This window comes from Melozone crissalis, unplaced genomic scaffold (assembly GCF_028551555.1).
Source record: "Melozone crissalis strain CALT ecotype California unplaced genomic scaffold, PUWL_Pcris_2 ptg000016l_1, whole genome shotgun sequence".
In the NCBI taxonomy this organism is placed as follows: domain Eukaryota; kingdom Metazoa; phylum Chordata; class Aves; order Passeriformes; family Passerellidae; genus Melozone; species Melozone crissalis.
The window spans coordinates 4173608-4196921 of record NW_026535794.1 but is presented as its reverse complement, the minus strand read 5'-3'; the positions used below and the strand labels follow the sequence as shown (position 1 = coordinate 4196921).

The window sequence follows — 23314 nt, the reverse complement described above, 5'->3', positions numbered from 1 at the left end:
GGCTCTGAGGGGTTTAGATTACATCAGGTCACATCCCCATGATCTGTGATGGGGAAATGTCACATTTCTGGTACCCCAGCACAAGGAAAAGAGAAAGGTCAGGAGTTAGAAGGGGCTGGCTGTGTGCAGCCAGGGCTGTTTGTCTTTGTGCCCCAGGTCAGTGCAGTCTGTCCTGTGCTTTATTAAGCTTTATTTCCAACTACTGTCCAGGTAAGTTACTCTCTATTCTGTGCCCCTGGGTATATTCAGAGGTCTGACCCATCTGCTTCTTTCTCATGCCTTTAACTCATTTCCCCCCAAACTCCTCTGAGCAAGCTAAGAGGTGAAAAAAAGAGACAGGTAATAGAAAAAGAAACAAGTGTGGACCAAAATAAAAATGTTTTGGCAACAAGGTTACACAAAAATACCACCCAAACCCACGAAGAAGGTGATGAAGAAGGACCAGCCTCCACCCCAAAACCTCCATCTTGCTTTATATATCTTACTATATTCTAACCCCTTAAACTTTGAGTTTCCCACCCTGTGATATCGCACACTTCTATCCAAACTCCACACCCACAATCCCAGTTCTGTCATTCCATTTTGGAAGCTTCTCCACGGCCTCAGGTCAATGCTGTGTTCTCTTGGGGGTCAGTGCCTGGCAGCACAGAAATCTGAAATTGTCAGCAGCCAGGGTTCCAACACAGGATGATCAACCAATTTTCTTGTTCATCACCACAAATACCAGCCAATTTCTTTCCTGTACAAATCAGCCTCTCTCCTACCCCACTGTTTACAAAAATGCCTTTTGTTCACAAAAAGTTGCTGGATTTGACATTTAAATTTCTTCTAATGCATTTCACTTTCTGCTGTTACATACAATGAAATGTTCTGCATTTCAACAAAAACCCACAGGAACATTAACTAGGCAAATAAAGATCACCTTAAACAGAGCATAAAACATCAAGCTTAAGTGCAATTATATTCTCCAAAGCACAGAGCAGAGAACAAAGGAGCGAACAAACTGCAGCACGCACCTAGCTGTGTACAATTACACAAGCCATACATAATTACTTTTGTTCTAATTACTTTGCATTAGTATCAGGCTTTATTGTATTCTAAATTCTCTATCAAAAAGTTTTCAGCCAACTACAGGTGCATCTTAAAAGCCAGAGCCATTACACTCATTCAGTGTTACCCACTCTGGAAAATAATGGTATTTACAGATACCACAATGCTCAAAAAAAACTTTAAGGAGTCATTCCAGACCTCCCATTTGCTGGATTGCTGGAACTGTCAAATTTCTGGAAGCACCTCCCTTAGCCCCTAACCAGAAGAATGTTTTAGACTTATTCCAGATTGCAATGCAAGATGTTTTCTATTACCATCTGTATGGCAGATTATCTTCGTCAAGTGGGCAGTTTGCCTTATCTCTCTCTTTGAGTGACCACAATCACTCCTCCCTTGGGAGGGGACATTGCTGATAACAGCTACTGAATGTCACTGCATGGCTGATAAGAACTACAGCATCCCATTGGGAGATGTGAGCCCAGAGGGAGGAGCCAAGCATTCCTACCCAGATATAATCCAGAGGTTTGGAGACACCAGCACGGCTTCTCCACTGGATTCCCCAGAGGAACAGCAGCTGCCTCTCCTTCCACTGGATCTTCAGAGGAAGAATACATCCTTCTCTACAGGATCCCTGCTCAACAGAGCCACCCCTGACACTGCAGGAGGGCTGCAGCCACAATTCCAATGGGACTGCCGCCAACACCCTGACCCACAGGGTGTCAGGTTGGGTTCTGACTCTGTCACTGTTGTTCTAGTGTACTGCATTGTTTATTTTATCCTTTTATTTTTCTTTCCCTATTAAAGAACTGTTATTTCCTGCTCCCATATTTTTTGCCTGAGAGCCCCTTAATTTAAAATTTATAGTAATTCGGAGGGGTGGGGAGGGTTTACATTCTCCATTTCAGGGGAGGCTCCTGCCTTCCTTAGCAGACTCCTGTCTTTCCAAACCAAGACACGACTGCATATGATCAGCAGCTGGTGATGCTGAAGCAACCAGGTTGTCCTGCAGCAGGTGAGTGACAGGAGGTGAGCTCCATGTGCCTGCCATAATGACTGCCACAGGCCAATAATGACTGCCACCACCTTGGAGCAGAGACAGGGACATTTGTGAGCTCCAGGACTGGTTAAACCCAGAAACTCACAAGGCAGCCCCAGTTCCTGTTGATTATCAGACCTGCACAGACAGCAGTGCCACATCCCCAGAGTGTGGCTGCTCAGCCCTCTGCACAGACAGAGATTAAGGATGTGTGGGAAATGCCTCAGGAATCCCTCTGCAGGACCTGGGAAAGTGGAGCAGGTGGGATGCAGCTGGTGAGTTAGGAAAAAAGTGATTTTTTGCTCAGTGGAACCATTGTAAACTGGTTTATTGTCTGTGGATTACAGAGCTGTAGCCATGATATTTTCTAAAAAATCGTCTCCTTAGGATTTTTTCTCCTGAGAAGCTGAGAGGCCTCAGGAACAAAATGTAAACAATGATTATCTGCTGCTGTGGAATGCAACAGGTGGATCTGTGATTGGTCTCATAGAGTTGTTTCTAATTAATGGCCAATCACAGTGAGCTGGCTCGGACTCTGTCTGAGACAGAAGCCTTTGTTATTCATTTTTTCTTATTCTATTCTTAGCTAGCCTTCTGATGAAATCCTTTCTTCTATTCTTTTAGTATAGTTTTAATATAATATATATCATAAAATAATAAATCAGCCTTCTGAAACATGGAGTCAGTACCTCATCTCTTCCCTCATCCTAAGCCCCCTGTGAACAGCATCACACAGAGCATCGTGCTGCCAAATTTGTCTTGCTGTCACTGACATGGAGGAGAATAATCAAATCTTAGCACCACAGGGATGAGGTGGGCAGGCACCCCTGTGCCTCAAGAGCATCACACCTCATCAGATGCTGCTATCCAATGCATCCAAAAATTATTCTGAAAGCCTTGGAGAAAGGGAATCTCAGAGAACCTCATCTCATCTCCAAAAAGTCATGAAGGTGGTTAACACCAAGCCTGTAATCCACCACAGCAGCTCTGCAGAAAACTGAACACCTCAGACTCAGCTTAACTTGGCAGCAGACTCAGTTCTGATGAAACTCTGCACAATTTGGCCTCCAGGAGGTCCTTCCCAGGGCAGGGATGCAGCCTGCAGGGCTGGAGGCTGTAGGAAGTGGGTTACAGCCCTGAGATAAATGAAACAACACTGGGAACACCTACTATATTCCAAAATGTAACTAAGAAAAGGAATTGAGCTTAACAACACACCTGGAATTATTTGGGGAGCTCTGAAGGGACACAGCAAGCCAGGTCAGGTACACTGCAGTGAGAACCTGAGCCTGACATGATGCTGGAGCAGCATCCACTATAAAACCTCAAACTCTGCCTGATCCTCTGTTCACCAGAGGGATTTGGATGGCGTCTGTGCATGATTCATTGAAAAAAAAAGTGAAATAAAAGACTTGGGAAGGCTTTACAGGCCGTGTGCAACTATTGAATGTGGGGGAAGTAAAACCCAGACTAAAACACTGACATTGGAGGGCTCAGTTCAAGGGGTGAGACAGAACAGCCAGGAGCCACAGCAGGGGGAATTTGGAACAGACAGGGAAAATGACCCACACAAGAGGGGCCAGATTTTGGAAGAGGGTGGCCAGGCTGTGGAATCTCAACCCCAGGGGCACAGGGTACTTTAATCAGCTCCCCTGGCCCAAAAGAGGCACCACAATCTCAGCCTTGACCACATTATATCACTGCCTGATGCAGGTTTAACCTAAAAGGGAAGGCTCAGCTGATGAATCTCCCACCCCAGACACTGTCAGTGTGAGAAATTCAGCTTTACTTAGCAGCTGCAATTTTTTTTCTTTTCTTTTTTTTGTTTTATACAGCTTTACGCATAGAGCACCACTTTACTAAAGGCACACACATGGTTAAAAGTTAAACAACAGAAATGAAAACTGTGTAACAAAGTTACTTTAACATTACACATATAAAATCCATTTTAATATTTACAAAAAGCCAATAATTTAATATGTATCTATAACGAAAAGCAGTAATTACACATTATTATTTGTAATAATTATAATATTTATATTATTATAATTATATTACAATATTTGCAAAAAGCCAATGTTATAATATGTATCTATAATGCATACTTATATCAGTTACTTCAGTACTATGTCCAACTTTAATAAACAAGAGAAATAAAAACTATATCTTCATAAAAAAGTTACTTTAACACATATGAGATCCATTTTAATATTTGCAAAAAAGCCAAAATTATAATATGTATCTATAAGGCAAAGCAGTAATTACAAATTATTATTTGTAATAATTATTATAATTATATTATAATATTTGCAAAAAACCAATATTATTATATCTATAACACATACTTATATCAGCTATTTCACTGTCTAACTTTAATAAGTAAGAGAAATAAAAACTATATGTTTGTAACAAAGTTACTTTAACACTACACAAATAAAATCCATTTTAATATTTACCAAAAGTCAATATTATAATATGTATCTATAACGAAAAACGGTAATTACACATTATTATTTGTAATAATTATTATAATTATATTATTATAATTTTATTATAATATTTGAAAAAACAATATTATATGTCTATAACACATATCAGCTATTTCACTACTATCTAAACTTAATTATCAACAAAAATAAAAACTATATCATTATAACAAAGTTACTTTAATGGGACACATAAAATCTGTTTTAATATTTGCAAAAAAGCCAATATTATAATATGTATCTATAATGAAAAGCAGCAATTACAAATTATTATTTGTAATAGTTATTTTTTATATAAATAAATAATACAAATAACAATGATTTTATATATACATAAAATAAATAATATATATTTTATTATTTTGATCATTAAAAATAAAATAATAAATAAATACAAATAAAAAATCCTAACTATATAAGGATTTTTGTCATCAATTCTGTGAAAAATGACCACATAATATTGGTTTTTGCATTTATGTATTAGCTTATGCATGTTGTTAGTGATTTTAAGTATTTAGAAATAGTATCAAATATAATTCCTTTTAGATGGATGTTAGTATAATATAATCTATCAGCTTAAGTCTGCACTGTATTGCTCATAGAAACAGTACTGTAACAAATGTAATATCTGTGGAAATGATGGAATTGTGGAAATTATGAATTTATTGTGTAATAGGCCTTAGCAAAACATAAGGAATAAAAAATAAAAAAAGGTTTTTGTGCAACTAAAACCAGTGTAACACTGACCAACCTGTCCAAGTGATAACCCTGACACAAACCAGAGCACCGGAGGACAATTAGAGAATACCACGTTAAATTTAAGAAGAACACACTAAAATCTTATCAGAGGATGTGAAACAGCAGGATGGAGGCACAAGAAATAAAATATATTGACCTGACACCCAGGTTGTCATGCAGATAAACCTGAGTGCGAAGAAGTGAACAAAGGCGTTCCCAAAACATCACAAAGTTCCAAAGAATGTTTGAATAATGCATGAAACACATGAATATGTAAGGATGTTAGTGATGTAACAACTTAAAATAACAGTGTCTGTAGAGCCAGGTGTGTTCCTTGGCTCTTGGCCAGGAACACCCCATTACTGAAAATATTCTCTAATAATAATGTTAATAATAATGTTATTAATAATGTTATTATTAATGCTATTATTATTAATGTTATTATTATTAGTAGTATAAGTATTCATAATAATAATAAAATAATTTAATATAAAAAATAATATTTTTATTAATTATTATTTAAAATAATATCTTAATAATAATTATTTAAAAATACTATTTTTAATAATAAAAATAATTTCAAAATCCTAAGCAGTGAATTCTGTTTTTCACAATTATAACTTGCAGAACAAAACTCAACACATAAATACGAAAACCAGTAAATATATTTGTCATTTACAACATAATTTATCATTTAATTATTTTTTTTCAGATTTAAGTCTTGCTTGGGTTTTTGTTGGTTTTTTGTGGGTTTTTTTGGGTTTTTTGTGTTTTTTTTGGGGTGTGGGTATTTTTTGTATTTTTGGCTTTTTGGGGGATTTTTTTTTCTTTTTTTGTAGTTTTTTGGTGTGGGATTTTTTTTTTTAATTTTTTTCTGTGTTTTTTGGGAGGCTATTGTTTGTGTTTGGGTTTTTCCATGGGTGTTTTGGGTTTTTTTTGTCTTTTTTGGTCTTTTTTGTGTGTTTTTTGGTTTTTTTTTTTTTGTTTTGTTTTTTGGTGGTTTTTTTTGGGAGGGGGCTTGGGTTTTTGAGGTTTTTTTGTTATTTTTTTGAGGGGGTTTTGGGTTTTTTTTTGTTTTTTGGGGGGGTTGTGGTTCTTTGGTGTGGTATTTTTTGTTTTTGTTTTTTTCGGGTTTTTGAGGTTTTTTGTGGTTTTTTGGTGTGGTTTTGGGGGGGTTGTTTCTGTTTTTTTCTGTGTGCCTTTTTGGGGGGTTTTGGATTTTTTGTTGTGGTTTTTGTTTGGATTTTTTGTGGGTTTTTTTTGTGGTTTTTTATGTGTGGGTTTTTTGGGAGGGAGGGAGGGAGGGTTGTTTGTGTTTTGTTTGGGTTTTTTTTTTTTTTTTCTTTTTTGTATTTTTTTGGGGGTGTCGGTTTTTGTTGGGTTCTTGTTTTCTGCGGGTTTTTTTGGTGTGGGGGTTTTTTTTGGTGGTTTTTCTGCGGGTTTTTATGCGTGGGTTTTTTGGGAGGGAGGGTTGTTTGTGTTTTGGTTTTGATTTCATTGGTTCGGTTTTTGGTTTTTTTGGGTTTTTTTTAGGATTTTTTCTTTTTTCCCCGCTCTCCCCAACTTCCCTCCATCCTCAATTCCTCCGCCTCCCTCCCTCCATCCCTCCCTCTGTGCCGTGGGAGGAGCGCTCCGTGTTTCCCCGTTTCCCATGCCGCGGTCCCCAGCGCCGCCTCCCCGCGGGCTCCGTCCCGCACCCAAAATCCGCCTTTTTCGCCTTAAAACATGGACAACGCCTTGGTGCAAGAAGTGGCCGCATCACTGGTGAGAGAGTTTCTCAGTAGAAAGGTAAACTCGTGTGCTTTTCCTGCCGGGTGAGCCCCGCTGGGGACGGAAAAGGGGAGAAGGAGGATTCGGGGATGCTCCGGGAAAACGGGGGATTCAGGGATGCTCGGGGAAAAGGGGAATTCAGGGATGCTCGGGGGTTTATCCGGACCGAAATCAGCCGGGTGGGAACGCGGGAGGCTCCGGGGTGAGCGGCTGGACTACATCTCCCACAGTGCCCTTTCATTGCCGGCGGTGGAGCTGCTTCCTCCTGCTCGGGGGAAACCCATCCTTACCCGCGCACGCCTGCGAGACTGGGAATTAAATCGAGAAACGCACTTTCAGTTTGGTTTTCCGTGTTGTTTGCAGGTTTTTGGGTTTTAAAAAAAATAAAAATTTTCTTTTCTTTTTTTCCTTCGTTAATTGACTGTTTTGCTGTTGTCCTTCTGTTTGCAAGAGGCATACAAAGCCTAATTTTAAAAAAAATATTTAAAATTATTTTTATATAATTTTATTTAAAAATATAAAATATGAAATACAATTATTAATATAATATAATATAATATAATATAGTATATTATAATATAATATGGTATAAGTACAGAATATATTTATATATAAATAAATAGAATATTTATATTATATTATATTATATTATATTATATTATATTATATTATATTATACCATATTATATTAATTATAATTTTTATATAATTTTATATAATATATCTATATATAAATAGATCATATATATCTATCATAGCCATAATATAAATATATATATTTATAATATAGAAATATATATATTTATTATATAGAAATATACATATTTATTATACAGAAATGTATATATTTATAGATAAATATATAAATAGATGTAAATAATATATAAATATATTTATATTTTATATAATCTTAATAGTATTTTAATTTTTTTTAAAGGCAAAAGGTCACAGTTTCAGAGAAACTGCTAACATGCATTCCCCCCAGTTTTCAGTAAAAACTCAGCAGAAACCCCATTTGTTGGTGGCTGGGAAAGGAATTGAGATAAGGGGAGGAAAGAAGCCATTGTACCTGTCACAAATGTAATACTATAAAGCAAATTTTGGACTACACAGGCATGTGGGGAGTGTGGGATTGAGCAGACTGGAAACCACCTTCACATTTCCATGTAGCAGCACCTATTACTTTGTATTTATGTTCAATCCTTAGGAAATATTGCTGATGTTGGACCCCCTGTGTCAGTTATGAATTATATCAGAAATTAAGCAGCTGCTGTTCCATTAAGTGTTACACAAACCTCAGTCTCATGTTTTGCATCCTGTCTCCAAATTCACATTTTCAAAACAAGGGGCGCTGATAATCCTTTGTGCTTCTGCTCCCCCCAGATCTTTCATGCACATCAGAGCCTACAGGGATGATGATCCTTTATATACCACAATTTGCCCTCAATTTCATAAATCCGAGCCAGATGCACTGTCAGCAGAAAAATAAATTCTTTGTTGTGACAATAACCCTCCACAGAAGGAAGCAGGGCTTTCTCTCTCAAAATAGGAGCTTGGTGTTGTACCACTTAAATTATTTTGGGATCTGACTCACAATAAATCAGTGTCTCTCCCCGGAAAGTGAGATGCTCATGGGTTTTATCTTTGATGTTCCCATGGGTGCTGACCACAGAGTGAAAGTTGAAGACCCCAAACCAGCTGATGCCATGGAGATCTGACTGATTTCCTTTTGGGATCTTTTGGGTCGCTGTGACCCTGAGAATGTTAAAAGTCTCTTTTTTCCAGCCTGGTGCTTGAAGAAGGAGTCAGAGCTCTTCAGGTCTCAGTCTCAAGGTTGTTTATTGTTCCTTATCCATAAAAAATTTTCTCCTGTCCAGTCGAGGTCCATCCAGCAGGACAGTTCCAGGCACTCTGCCTGCCCTGGGCAGTGTTATGTCTTTATACTAAAAACTCCGTGTACAATGTTTACAATTACTTTCCAATACCTATCACCTATGTCAGACAGTGAGCTTCTACTCTAAACCAATCTAAAAGTGCCACCATCACAGCAGAAGATGGAGGCCAAAAAGAAGAAGGAGAAAGGCTGGACACACCGTGATTCCTCCATCTTGTCCCCTGAACACCCATTCTAAAAACCCCAAAATCTACTTTTCCACCCTGTGAAAAATTCACTGTCATTCTACGTTAACTGTTGTGGCTTGCTGGTCTTCATATAAGGTTGGTAATTTGCTCCATGGGTCATAATCCAACCCACAGGTGTTTTTGGGCTCTGTGCCAGGGTCTCTGAGCCCCCTGGCAGGGGTCTTGGCCATTCTGGACAGCCAGAGGGATGTTCTGGGTTCCCATAATTTCCAGGCTGGCTGGAATAACTTCAGCTCAGGGCATTTCATACAGACCATCAGTCTTAGGAGGCTGTTTAGCAGCTGAAGTCACCTGCATAGAGGTTTTTGTTTTTCTCTGTTCAGCAATTTCCATCTCACGTAGCCACCTCAATGATTTTCACATCCATGGGCTGCTATAATTCAGTTTTGTACCATTACAGCACAGGTTCTGAGGATTTCCTGGTTGCTGCCATCCACAAGTTTCACGCCACACCCACCAAAAACCCAGAGTAAAAGCTTTGGGCTCTGACACTTGTCCTCCTCAGGGTTTGAAGAAAACCATCAGCACCATGGACCGGGAGCTTCCCCGCTCTGCACTCAGCATCAACAACAGGAATGAGCTCAGGAATGTGCTGCACCTGCACTCCCTGTACAAACAGAACAAGGTGAGAAACACCTGGCACCACGTGCAAGTGTCCTTGCATGCCCATTTGCATCTGCATTTCCATTTATTTATGGCACAGCAGATGGAAATTACACTTCTAGTATTTATTGTCCTTGGAAATGCAATATGGATACTTCACTCATAACCTGAGGCACCACAACGCTTTTGGTATCTTCATATAGAGTCTATAAATGCCACTTCAAAAAACCCTCTCCCAGTGTAGAAAAGGTGCATTCTAGCACAGTTTCCACGCTTTGGAATATTTAGCTAAAATGGGAATCAGAAATCACCGTGACAGGTTGCTTTTTTGTGTCCTGCTTCCTTCACTTAACGCAGCAGCACCTTTGAGCTCTTGACATTCTCTAGGTGCCATCTTCCATTTCCCTGGATTGTTTGTACAGTCACTCCTGGGTTGCACCCTCAGGTAACTCTGGGAAACAATTAAAATGTTCAGTAGCTTTACATTGTAAAAATCATGCCCTGCAGCCAGACTAACACAGCATTTCAATAGCCACCAAGAACTTTCTTGTCAGATTAAGCCCTTTTCTGACCCAGAGCTGGGCCAACTGAGAGATGTTTTAAAAACTTTTATTCCATTTTCAGTCTCATGTGAAGGGTGAGACAATACAGATGTTATAATTCATGCCACCACAATCAGAACCCAACTATTTCCTAATTACAATAGATTATGAATTGTTTCTTGGCCTATCAGCTTTTGCCACACCATGCTGAAAATGCCTCAAAGCCAATAATTTAAAATTACCCCTCATGGGTCTCACTACAATGCATCTTTCCTGTTCTATTTCTCCAAAGTATCCAGTCTGATTTGTAAGGCCATTTTTTAAACTTCTTTCTGGTTCCATTTCTCTTTCAGCAATGTCTGTCCATTCCATGGCATTTCTAAGCCAGCATTTCTCATCTCAAGGTTTGCACACAGATGCACACACTGTGTGAGCCTTCTGTCAGGCTTGGAGAATTCCCTACAAATTAATTTCCCACATTTTATCTCTCTATTTGGCCAGGCAAAGGAGAACCCACTGAAGACACTGCTGGAAATTATTACTAATTATTTCCTGGAGCACCGTGGCACTTCCAGGAGCTCTGGATCCAGCTCTGCTCTGGCAGCTCCTCAGAGTAAGAGCTCAGCATCCCACCCCCCTGACCCCCTGGATGAGGACCATGGCAACGCCAGTGCTCTGGATGAGGGCAAAACTCAGCCCTCCAGGTACTGATTTATTTCTCTTATCTCTGCGTATTCACTTGTTTTTTCTTAATGAAGGGAAAGAGTTTTAAATTTTTTATCGTTTATATCTTGAGCTCAACTTTGTTTTGTTAGTTATCCTCATAACACAAACTTAATTTTCTAAATTATTAAAATTTCCTGTGCAAGCCACCCTTCAAAAATGATATTTTATGTTCCCTGCCAATTATGAAGACTGATAAACTCAATTGCAGCTCTCAGTCACTGAAGAACATTGAAATAGGGGATTTCATGCCTTTTACATTGGAAATACTCACATTGAAGCAGGTTTGGAGGTAAAACAAACCACCTGTGCTCAAACTATTAATATATTCATGCCTTACATACGCAAAAGCAAGTTTTAATGTCTTAAATTCAGTGTTGTTGAAATAGTGCAGGTTCAGACCTTGCAGAATACCTGAAAATAGCATGTAACCAAGTTTTTCATTTATTGGTGCCTCAAAGAGGATTAACAGTGCTGTACTTCCATAGAAAGCTTTTAAAATGGGCACAGAAATGTAATTCAGCCTCCCAGCCTCCACCCTCAGGGAATTAATCAGGTTTTGTTCTTCCTCCTAAATGCAACATGCTCAAAGCAGCCAAGTCTGAGCATCAGTGCCTGAAAAAAACCCATGAAGTCATTTCTTATAGGGGAAGAAAGCCAGGATGTTTTAAGTTGAACTCAGAAGTAACACTTGAAAAGGATGCAGAGCAAAGGCTTTTTTCCCTTTTTTTCTCCTTTTTTTTGTTTTTTTTGGTCCTTTTTTCTTTCCCTTTCATGGATGTCTCCCACAGGGGAGTCCCTGACACTGCTCTGGGAGGACACAGCAGTGCTAAGTGGTATTAATGTTGGAGGGGACTTTAAAGATAATCTCATTCCATCCTATTCCTCTATCCCAGCTTGCTCCAAGCCCCATCCAACCTGGCCTTGGACACTTCAAGGATCCAGAGGCAGCCACAGCTGCTCTGGGACCCCTATGCCAGCCTCACCATCCTCACAATGAAGAATTTCTTCCCAATATCCCATCTAACCCTGCCCTCTGCCCTGAGGCTCATTCCCACCCTTGCCATTCCCTTTGGACAAGGGAAAACCAGGGATTGCCAAGGTCAGCCAGGCAGTGCCTGAAATCAGCTTTAATTTCAACCACCTGTGTAACTTTTAACAGTGCAGTCAAGGGTGGAAAGTTTAATCAGACATGACTCTGCATTGGTTCATTATTAATGAGTCTGATTTGCTTTTAACTCTGCTCTGGGAGGTTGTTGTGAGTGTCTGTAACTTAAAGCAGCCTCTGAGCCAGCACCCCTTGGCAGTGAGGGTTGTGTGGAGCTGGGTTGGGAGTAGCAGTCCTTGCTTTTCCTGATGATTCCAGGGGCACATCAGGCTCCCTTCTGTCACAGACATCTTTTATGAAAAATCTTTTCTTTAGGATTTTTCCTCCTGAGAAGCTAAAAGGCATCAGGAACAAAATGTAAACATTGATTATCTGCTGCTGTGGGATGCAGCAGGTGCATCTGTGATTGGCCCATGTGGTTGTTTCTAATTAATGGCCAATCACAGTGAGCTGGCTTAGACAGAGAGCCGAGCCACAAACCTTTGTTATCATTCTTTCTTTTTCTTTTCTTAGCCAGCCTTCTGATGAAATCCTTTCTTCTATTCTTTTAGTATAGTTTTAATACAATATATATAATAAAATAATAAATCAGCCTTCTGAAACATGGAGTCAGATCCTCATCTCTTCCCTCCTCCTAAGACCCTGTGAACACCGTCACACCCTTCAGTTTACATACATGATGCCTCAGGTTTCAGCTTTTATATTTTCAGATTCTGTGCTGCTTTAGTGTGTGGGTCTGAGCTCCATATCAGGGCATGGTGAGCTCTGTGCACAGAGCAGGGAGACAAAACAATTCCTGCTCCAGCTGGGCACCAAGGACAAACGATCCCAATCTCAGCCCAGGAGCACAAACACCGTGGGCTGGAGAGAGAAAAACAAGCAGGGTGGGACTGCCTGGGCTAAAGCTGGAATGGGACAATGAACTGCAAGGTGCAAATGGAGCAGAACTGATCCAAGGGAGAGACCCCGGGAGCGCTCGTGCATTTTGGGGCCATTTTGGTTCATCTTGGGTGCAGCCCTGGCTGGGCTCTTGTGCTGCCCAAGGTGCATCCATGGAGGAGATCCTTTTAATAAATCCCTGCTTTATTCTTTAGCTCTGTCCAGCCTTTGTTCTAGGTCATCTTTCACAAGGCATCACACACATCACACACAGAATGTCCTCACCATATGAGACACACTAAAAGGAACATGTTTGTGCTACAAGATGTTTCAACTTATGGACTTGCTTTACAGTGAATTAGGATGGAGGAAAACATCCCAGAGGGAATAACAAATTCAGAGACTTGTTTCCTTGTATTAAGAAAGGCGAGTGGTTTTGAGTTACACAGAATTTATAAATTTTTTAATGGACATGGAACTGGGACCTACTCAGTAAAATAACTTCCATCGCAAAAGTGTTTTTTTTTTTTTTAACTAAAATAAGTGTTCCACAGCTGAACAGAGTGAGAGGAATCAGTAGAGTCAGTCTAAGTTGTAGGAGAACAGAGGATGTGAGCAAAAGTGTTAACAAATTTTTCAACAGATGGAGAAGGAACAGGAAATGCTGGGTGTAGCTTAGGACCTGTCTGATATAGCAAATAAATTGTACTTTCTGCTATGATATACAATCACAGAATGGATTGGGCTGGAAAGGAGCTAAAAACTCATCTCATTCCACCCCCTGGATGGGCAGGGACACCTTCCAATATCCCAGGTTGCTCCAAACCCCATCCAGCCTGGCCTCGGGCACTGCCAGGGATCCAGGGGCAGCCACAGCTTCTCTGGGCTCCCTGTGCCACAGCATCCCCACCCTCACAGGAAAGAATTTCTTCTCAATACCAAATGTAAATTTCCCCTCTCTCAGTTTGAACCCTTTTTACATCAAAATAAGTAATCATGGGATGGTGTTACCCGTATTATAACCAATTGTGACGCATAATAATGATGAAATAATGCCCTGAATCCTACATCCAGATGTTTAGGTGAAAAGTGGCTGCATTTGATTATCATTTCAAGGTAAAATGCAACTTAATTTGACAGCAATGCTCTAATTAGCTGGGTTTATTAATTTACTTGTGCATAACTTTGCTGTTTTAAACTTTTCCTCTGTTTCCTTCTAGGCATGATGCTGAGAACCCATTGGATAAAATCCCTGCGCCCAGAAAACATCAGCACAGAAGTGAAAAATGCCACACAGGGACAACCCACAGCAGTAACCTACCCTGTGCTTGGGACAAGAAGTTCAAAGACAGTCAAGAGGATTTAAAAGCAGCTGTGATTTCTGAGGAGCTGAAATCCACAGGGAAGGAGAAGTCCAGGCCCAGGGCTGGTCTCATTGCCAGAGGAATGATGGCTGGACCAGTGGCAAGTCCACCAGAGGTGATTCCCAACAATTTACAAAACGTTTGAGTTGCCCATGGGTTTTATATCCAGCTTGCTGGGATTAAAAAAGTCACTTACAAATAATGTTCAAATGGCTTCTGCATGTTAATGCATTATTAAATCTGCAGGCTGATTTAATAGAGGGGTAAATTAGGGAAATTGTTGTGCTTCATTCAGAATTTCAGATAAAACCACTACACCCTCTGCATGTCTGTGGTCTCAGGTCACTGAATTCGTCTATAATTCTTTCCAGTTCTTGAAACTTCTTGACAGATTTGGTTTTCCATTTTTCCCATGAAAATTGCTTTGTTTCCTTCACAGTATCTGTTTTACTCTGGTGTTTCCAAGACCCCACATTTAATCAGCAGCAGTTTGGAACTGAAAATTGCTTTCAGTTGAAAATATGTTTCTGAATTGATCAAATCAGACCATAAAATTTCTTGCCTATTTTTTTTCCTTTATTCATCTTTTTTATAATTACAGAGACTTTTCCAATGTAAAATTAAGCTTGTGATAATGAGAAATTAAAGTATTGAACTATGACATTTAGGTAGTACTGAAGAGGATATGGAAATTTAATGAATTAGTTGGATATTTGTAAATATTTTTGATTTAGAAGTAAAGACTAGATACCTATAGGGTGGATACCAGTAAAATATCCTTTATGTGTTGATTTTCTGAGCTGGATACAACCCCAAAATTAAACTCTCAGGAGGTAATTTGTTGTTGTTCCAGAGAAGACCACAGAAAACATGTTTTAATGGTAGGTAGCATCTTTAATACTGGTCAAATTTTAAGTGAAAGTATTTGTCTTATTTTTTTACTGATTTTTTAAAAAAATCTGATTTACTCTCTAAGCTGGCTCCTAAAAATGGATTAATAGGTCCTGCTTCCTAAAAATGAATGAATAGATCAGCTCAGAAATCAGTGCTAGAGCTTTCCTTTGCTTTTTGTGTTTATTGAAAGATAAAGGTGAAATTTAAAGATAAAGGTGAAATCTGTGCTTTTCATGGCACTTTCTTCCAGGATCCCCAAAAAAGGAGGATTTCCAAAAGACCCACGAGCATCAGCAGCACAGCCCAGCCCAGGGGTGAGGAGCATGAAGAGCATGACCTGAGTGTCCCAAGCCCTGATCTGCAGGAGAGCAAAGCATCTCCAACAAAATCCCACCTGGAATTTGCATCCAGGACCGTGCTAAGCTCACACACCAGCTCTGCCTCTGAAAAACCAAGGAACAGCCCCAAAGATGCTGAGGACTTTTTGTCCAAGCTGCTGTCTGAGAGAGAGAAGGAAAGGAAATCTCTTGCACGCTCTGGTGCAGACAGCAGTGAGAAAAGCCTTAAAGTGAGTGTCCCTCACAGGCATTCAGGGGCTGGGAGAGAAAAGAAGGAAAGATCCCTCAGGAAAGCTGAGAGTTGGTTGTCAGGCCACAGGTGAGAGTATTTCTGGGGATATTATGCTAAAACAGAGTTTTTATTGTTTTTCTGCACTATTTCATGACATAAAAGTTTTAGAAGTGAACTCCAAATATATTTTTTTTGGCTTTTCTCTATCTTATGTTCTTAATTTATATTTTTAATTTTTTTTCTGGATAAAATGTAAGAGTGGGAGGCATAGCATTTTTTAAATTTACACACTAACATTGTTTTCTTAAAATTATTATTGCTATTTTGTTTTCTAGTTTAATTTTTTATTGAGATACCATATGTGGAGACCCTATTGAGAAGGAAGCAATTATACATTAGGTATAAGTACATTTATAAGTTAGGGGCTGTGGTAATTATCAAACTGGGCATCTGCTGGAGCTGCAGATGGGCGAGGAGTGGCCCTTGCTTCTTATCTGGAACCAAAAATTTGCTGAAAAGAGCATTCCACAGGGCCAGCATTCCACATTCATTTAATTTGTAATAGATTAATGTGTAACAGGCCAAAGTAGCACAGTCTAAAGTCTTAAAACTCTGGTTTCGTACAGCTTGGCTGATCCTATAAGGTAGTGCTGATCCTATAAGGTAGTGCTGGTCCTATAAGGTAGTTCTACCCCATCCCTCTCAGGATGATTTTTTCCTCACACTCAGCATTAATTGAGGTAGAGAACAGAGTTTCAGTGGCCTTTGGCAGCTCCCCAGCAAAGCTGAGAATATTGAGTGTATTGCTGATATTGGCTAATCAATGAATGAACAGTTCATTATGGATGAGCCTCAGAGGTGTGGTGGCATTCCCTGTGTGGAATTCCCTGGAAAGAGTTTTGCTAAAAACCAGTGAAAAGTCTGATCCAAACCTCCCTTGTTGGCAGCTGGGTCCTACAAGGGGGTCACAGCAATCCCAGCCAGCACCACATCTTTGGAAAGAGTGGCTGGAAAAGTTGGAAAAGTGGGAAGGGACCTGGGGGGTGTTGGTGACAGTGGCTGAACTCAGCCAGGAGTGCCCAGGTGGCCAAGAAGGCCAAGGGCACCTGGCCTGGGCCAGGGCAGGGATTGTCCCCTCTGCTCAGCACTGCTGAGGCCACAGCTCAGATCCTGCAGTCACTTTTGGGCCCCTCATGACAAGGAGGACTTTGAGGGGCTGGAGTGACTCCAGAGAAGGGAACAGAGCCGGGGAAGGGGCTGGAGCACCAGGAGGGGCTGAGGGAGCTGGGAAAGGGGCTCAGCCTGGAGAAAAGGGGGATCAGAGGGGACCTTTAGGATCTGCACAACCCTGACAGGAGGGGGCAGCCAGGGAGGGTCGGGCCCTGCTCCAAGGGAACAGGGAGAGGAGAGGAAATGGCCTCAAGTTGTGTCAGGGGAGATTTAGTTTGGATATTAGGGAAGATTTCTACACTGAAATGATGGTCAGGCATTGGAACAGACTGCCCAGGGCAGTGATGGAGTCACCACCCCTGGAAGTGCTCGGAAGTCGTGTGGATGTGGCACTTGGGGACAGGGTTTGCTGGTGGGCAGGGCAATGCTGGTTGGACTCGATGATCTGAGAGATGTTTTCCAGCCTAAACAATTCTGTAATTCTGTGGTTCGCTCTGATGTGTTTGGTCACTGACACTTCCCAACCTTTGGAGAAGCTGGGCTGGAAGACGGGTGACCCACAGGATGTGCTGCCATCCTGTCTGTGCTCCATCCCTGCAGGCAGGCAGGGATTGGGAGCAATTCCTTCCCTCACAGAGCTGCTTTGGTCTCAGCAGGAGCAGGAGAGGGAGCCCTTTCCTAAGCAGAGCCCTTTCCTTTTTCATTCCTACCGGGCAGTGAAATCCGCAGCCAGCAGAGTGTCACTGTGATATTTTCTGAAAAATCCCTTTGCCAGGATTTCTCCTCCTGGGAAGATGAGAAGCCTCAGCTTCTCCATGTTTTGTTCCTCTGGAATGTGGTCTGGAGATTGGTCATTAATTAAAAACAATTCACATGTTTGGATAAACAATCACCATCAGCTGTGTCTCACTCTGAGGAGTCAGTCATGAGCTTACATTATCATTCTTGTTTAGCCTTCTGCTGTATCCTTTCTCTTTCTTTAGTATAGTTTTAGTTCATAATATAATATAATATAATATAATATAATATAATATAATATAACATAATATAAAATAAATCATATCTACAATTATATTACATTACATTTTATTATAATAATATATTATAGATATAATAATATATAATATGTATTATGTACATTATATAATATATAATATAATATATTACATTATATATTATATATTATGATATGATATATTATATTATATTATATTATATTATATTATATTAATATATTATTCTGAGAACTTGGAGTCAAATTCTCATTTCTCACCTCATCCTGGGGACCATCCCAACACCACAGCAGAGCATTTGGTCCCTGCTGAGCTCTGAGCTCCTGGAAGCACCCACAGAACCCAGCAGGGCTGCTGGGACTCCTGGAGGTCAGAGGGAGGAATAGACACTGCAAATAAACACCCACAATTAAGGCCTGGCTCTTGCAAAACTTTTATTTCCCTTCACCCAAATCCTGCAGGTTTTGTTGAAAGTGATTGAGCATTTTAAAGAATGAAAAATTGCAGTGGTAATACAGTGTATTACAGTGGTAATTGCCACTAGATTGCAGTGGTAATACAGTGAAAAATTGCAGTGTAAATACTGCAGGTATTTGTCTGGATGCTCTTCCATTCTCTGTTACTAAATCCCAATCTACTTAGATGAGCGGCTGAAAACCTCTGTAGGATTAACCACAGCTGGTCCCTTCACAGCATCTGCAATTCTGGTTTTGTTTGCCATAGAAAACTAAAGATAAATCTTATTTTTCCTTCCATTTACTTCACTTTTTGATTCTCTTTTCTCCCATGCCAAAAGTGCTTTAACAGCATGCAGGCTGAAGGCATCCTGTGCAAACATAGGAGAAAAAATTGGAGGTAAAACTACTGCCAACCTTTAAAAGAATACCTGGCCATAAAATATCCTAGGGAAATGCAGATGCACAGAATTTTGACTCACACTTTTTAATGAAAGAAATTACAGGGGTCAATGATGATTCTTTATTGCCATGATTGTATTTTTTGCTAAGTCATGAAGGGTTATTTCATAAAAAAAATATATTATGCTGTTCAGTTTGCATACCTACCCAGATCCTACAGGTAGGTTTTATTTTAGAATTTTTGTTTTTCATTAATCTATGAGAAAAGCAACATATAGGTGGCAGCAAATCCTCATTTATCCTCAGCTGTAAGCAGCCAGCAGCCAGTTGAATTTCTCAATTCACAGAATCCCACAGCACCAGGGTGGAAGGGACCTCAAGGATCCCCTGGTCCAACCTTCCTTGGCAAAGGCACAGTGTAGACAAGGTGACCCAACACCCTTTATGCCAAATCTTGAAAGTGCCCAGGGTTTGGGAATTCAAAACTTTTCCCTGGGGGATGGTTCCAATGGCTGATTGTTCTCTTGAAAAATTTTCCTCTTGTGTCCAATTGGAATGTCCCCAGGAGTGATTTGTACCCATGGCCTCTTGTCTTTTCCATGTGATTCCTTGGAAAAAAGGGAGTTTCCATCTTATTTGGAGCCAGGCTTTAATGTGGTGATGTTGTGCAAGCAGTGCACACACATTTATACAGGAATATGTCAGTAATTCCTCCATGCTCCTTCTCAGCAGTTTTATTTAACTTAACAAATTAAAAATGACATTTATGTCTCAGTGCCACTTCAGTGGAGAATTTGAAACCCTCTTCAGGTTATTTTAATGCTGCTGTTTATTGTTCATCTTCAAAGGAGTATCCCCCTTTTTTGTTGAGTCTCTGCTCCTCTTATTTGTGTGCAAGGCCAAATAAAATGTGGGTTATTCACTACCTTTTTTTTTTTTTTAAGAGATTTTGAAAGGAATAAAAACCTAAACTTAAAAGTACCCAGTTCAAGATTCCACCTAAAAATTGCTGTGTCTGTGGTTTCTTAACATTTGTAAGGACGTGGGAGAGGTGATGTTGAGGGAACATAACTCAGGTCATAGGGAGCAAATTAATGAAGATTTTCCTGAGTCTTTTATCCTGGGTAGAGCCTGGAATGGCAGCAAGGAAAGGTTCTCTGCTCCCTTTAATACCTTGAGGTGACCTCTAAATCATCCTGTGATTCTCCTTGGTGCTGAATCCCCTACTGGAGGGGAATATTTATCATTAACCTCAGCAGACAGAATAAAGAATGAGTGGAATGGAATTCATGATCTTTAGAAATTGTAAATATATAGATGGATGTTGAAGTTGATGACTGTCCTTGCGTTAAAGACTTTCTATTGCTTTTCCAGAAATAAAGCCACGATGAATAATGACTTTTTTGGGAAGGTTACATGGGGTTAGAAGGTCAAGATTTCCCCATTTCACAGCTTGAGCAAACAAAATTGGGGAAAGGCAAGAAAAGCCCACTTCAGAACTGTTGAGAAACACTTCTTTTGTGGTGACTACAGAGGCATGCTGCAGTTGTTGCTCCTGCAGCCCCTGAAGTGTTTTCCTCATTTTCCATTAAGTCTGTCAGTGCAAAGTGGGGTGGTTCTGTGGAAACCCTCCAGTTGTCAGCTGAATAATTTTTGGATGAGTAAATCTGAGCTGGCAGTTCTGCAGTGGGGTGCAACCACCTTTTGCTGAGTTAGAGGGGCAGGTTTGGTCAGTACAGCTCCATTTCTCTTCTGGTAGTTACAAAGAAGAACATGTGATGGCTTGAAATTCTGGTTTTCACATAAAGCCAACCAACTTCCCCAGTTCCAGGAAAAACAGCATGAAATTAAAATCAGAGCACTGAAATCAGAAAAAAGGGTAAAACTGGGGCAAGGCAACAAAAGACCTGAAGTTAAGGATATTTCCTAGGAACTCCAGGGGAATGGCTCAGAATCAGAAAGGCGCAAAGAACTGGGAGTATCGTGACGTCAAAATGAAAATTTCCTTTTGCCATTAGTGAGCAGAGGGATGCAGCAGTGAATCCCATTGTCCAGAGGCAGAGATGTGTGCATTTCCAGGAGCAGGGAGGATAATTGATTCTGCACTCATCCTTCCATTGTGAGCAAGCCCCTGGATTCAATTACCTGATTGTGCCTGGCCACCAGTGCTGGCTGCAGCCTGGCTGTGCTGCTGCTCTGCTGCAGCATCCTGCCAGGGCAGAGGGGTGTTCCAGGCACTGCTTTATGGCTGTGCAAGTTGGATTCAGGTGCCTTTTCTGGTGCCTCAGGTTTAGCTTTTATGTTTTCAGATTCTGTGCTGCTTTAGTGTGTGGGTCTGAGCTCCATATCAGGGCATGGTGAGCTCTGTGCACAGAGCAGGGAGACAAAACAATTCCTGCTCCAGCTGGGCACCAAGGACAAATGATCCAAATCTCAGCCCCAGAGCACAAACACCGTGGGCTGGAGAGAGAAAAACAAGCAGGGTGGGACTGCCTGGGCTAAAGCTGTATTGTAAAATCAGGACCCCAGACAAAGGAAATGATTGGCATCTGCCTCCATTGATTCAGAAGCTTTATTAAACTATATTATATTACATTAATACTCTATTAAAGAGATATCACACTATACTATACTAAATTACATACTAAAGAAAACTCGTGCCTGTCTCCTGACAGTCAGGACATAGCTTTGAGTGAATTAAATATAAACAACCATCACCAGAATCCAATTACCAAATCCCTACAGGTAAATGGTCTTCCTAACACATTCCACATGTACAAAACCAACAGGAACAGAAAATAAAAATAAAAATTCTCTCCTCTTTCTTCTCCTTGTACTTCTCCTGAGAGAGAAAAAAAACTTTTTCCAGGTTTTGTCTGCTCCAGTCTTTAGTGACTCAGGTGACACCTCTCCCCTGATAATACATTCATTCACTTTCTAGCAGTTCTTTTTATAAAGATTTTTTTTGTTGTTGCATTCACCTTCCATTTGTTGTGTTTTGCCCTGTTGTCCATAGCTGAAGTTGACTTTTTGGACTGCTGTTTCTTTTCCTTGCTACATATTCACCTCTGTTAAAATACTCTAAATATTTTTCATGTTCCTTTAGGCATTTTTGGTCTGAAGCTTGTACTGTATGCTAAATATTTTTACCTTTACTGCTCTGAATTTTTGCTGTTGTTTTTTTCTTAAGTTTTACTGATTTGTTTTATATTTCCCCCCCATATTTAGGGGTGTCTTTGGCATTGTCACTCTGTGACTCTCAGATAACAGGGCAAGAACTGCCACCTTCTGCTCCTGGCCTGGTCCTCAGCATTATAAAATCACAGTACAGGTGAACCCATTGTGTTAGTGAGAATTCTGCTTTTTCTCTTTCATATATTCCACAAAAAAGGACCCTGAAAACTTATTTATAGAAATAAGAAATCCCTAGAGGAAAAAAATTACAGATCTTTAAACAAATTCCTTAAATCCTTTAAAAATATATTCAGGGTTGTTTAGCTGTTTTGGTTTTTTATTCTTTTAGATATCTGACACTTTCAAAATATTATTGTATAAATATTATAAGGACCATAATGCTTTCAAAATATTATTTTGAAAGTCTTATGGTCCTTAAAGGATTGATATTCATGCTCTCTGTTAGTAATAGGAATAAAAAAGCTTATTTTCCATGTGAGGACTGAGCCAATACCTGTCAATTATGGATGGTTTAGTGCCTAAAACTGTAAATATCCTCTGCTATCATTTTATCCTGCATCATCCCCAGCCACAATCTGGGCTGATCTGCATTAGGAGATTGGCAGAGAACATTGGCCGTGAGTTTTTGAGCAAGTCCTGAGCAGGATTTGGTGTTCCCTCAGTCAGTGTAAGCAACAAAGCAGAGCATAGGCAACCCAGGAGGTTTCTGGACTGCACTGATAATTTCTTGACTCAGTAAAACAGAAAAATTCAATGCCTGTTGAAGGTTAATAGGTGAATGTCTCATTTCATAAAGAATACTAATTACATTCCAGTTTTAATGCTATTTTTTAAAATAAAATTGAATTCGTAACTGAAAGGAAAAATAGTTCCAGAAGAGTTATGTATATTGTTTATATAATGTATATTATTTACCCAGCAGATTTGCTTGGCTTCAGTCTTTCCTACTGTGCATTTTGGTGTAAAAGTAGGTTTTCTAGGAATATTCTCTATGGTTTGCCTGGTGGGCTGCAATATTTCATTGTTACTCACAAAATCAGTGTGTGGGATGGGCTGGCACTGTCTAAAGTAATACCTGGCAATTTGGTGAGTAATGAAATTTTGATCCTGGGAGGTGTTGAGCAGTTCCTAAAAGTTCTCACCACCTGGATAACCAATTCTGTGGAATGATGAT

At 40.0% G+C, this 23314-nt stretch overlaps 1 protein-coding gene across 4 annotated transcripts in view; it reads left to right on the top strand.

Moving 5' to 3' along the window:
- The first annotated feature begins 6973 nt into the window (after positions 1–6973).
- Positions 6974–23314, top strand: part of MINDY4 (MINDY lysine 48 deubiquitinase 4) — a 77765-nt gene continuing 61424 nt past the window's right edge. For 3 of the 4 annotated variants that reach the window (XM_054273669.1, XM_054273671.1, XM_054273668.1), the window contains exons 1-5: positions 6974–7098; positions 9728–9847; positions 10869–11071; positions 14298–14556; positions 15586–15992. In XM_054273669.1, the coding sequence (XP_054129644.1) occupies positions 7036–7098; positions 9728–9847; positions 10869–11071; positions 14298–14556; positions 15586–15992 (1052 nt within the window). In that variant the 5' untranslated portion in view covers positions 6974–7035. The remainder of the gene's footprint in view (positions 7099–9727; positions 9848–10868; positions 11072–14297; positions 14557–15585; positions 15993–23314) is intronic. The other variant, XM_054273670.1, reaches the window with a different exon arrangement.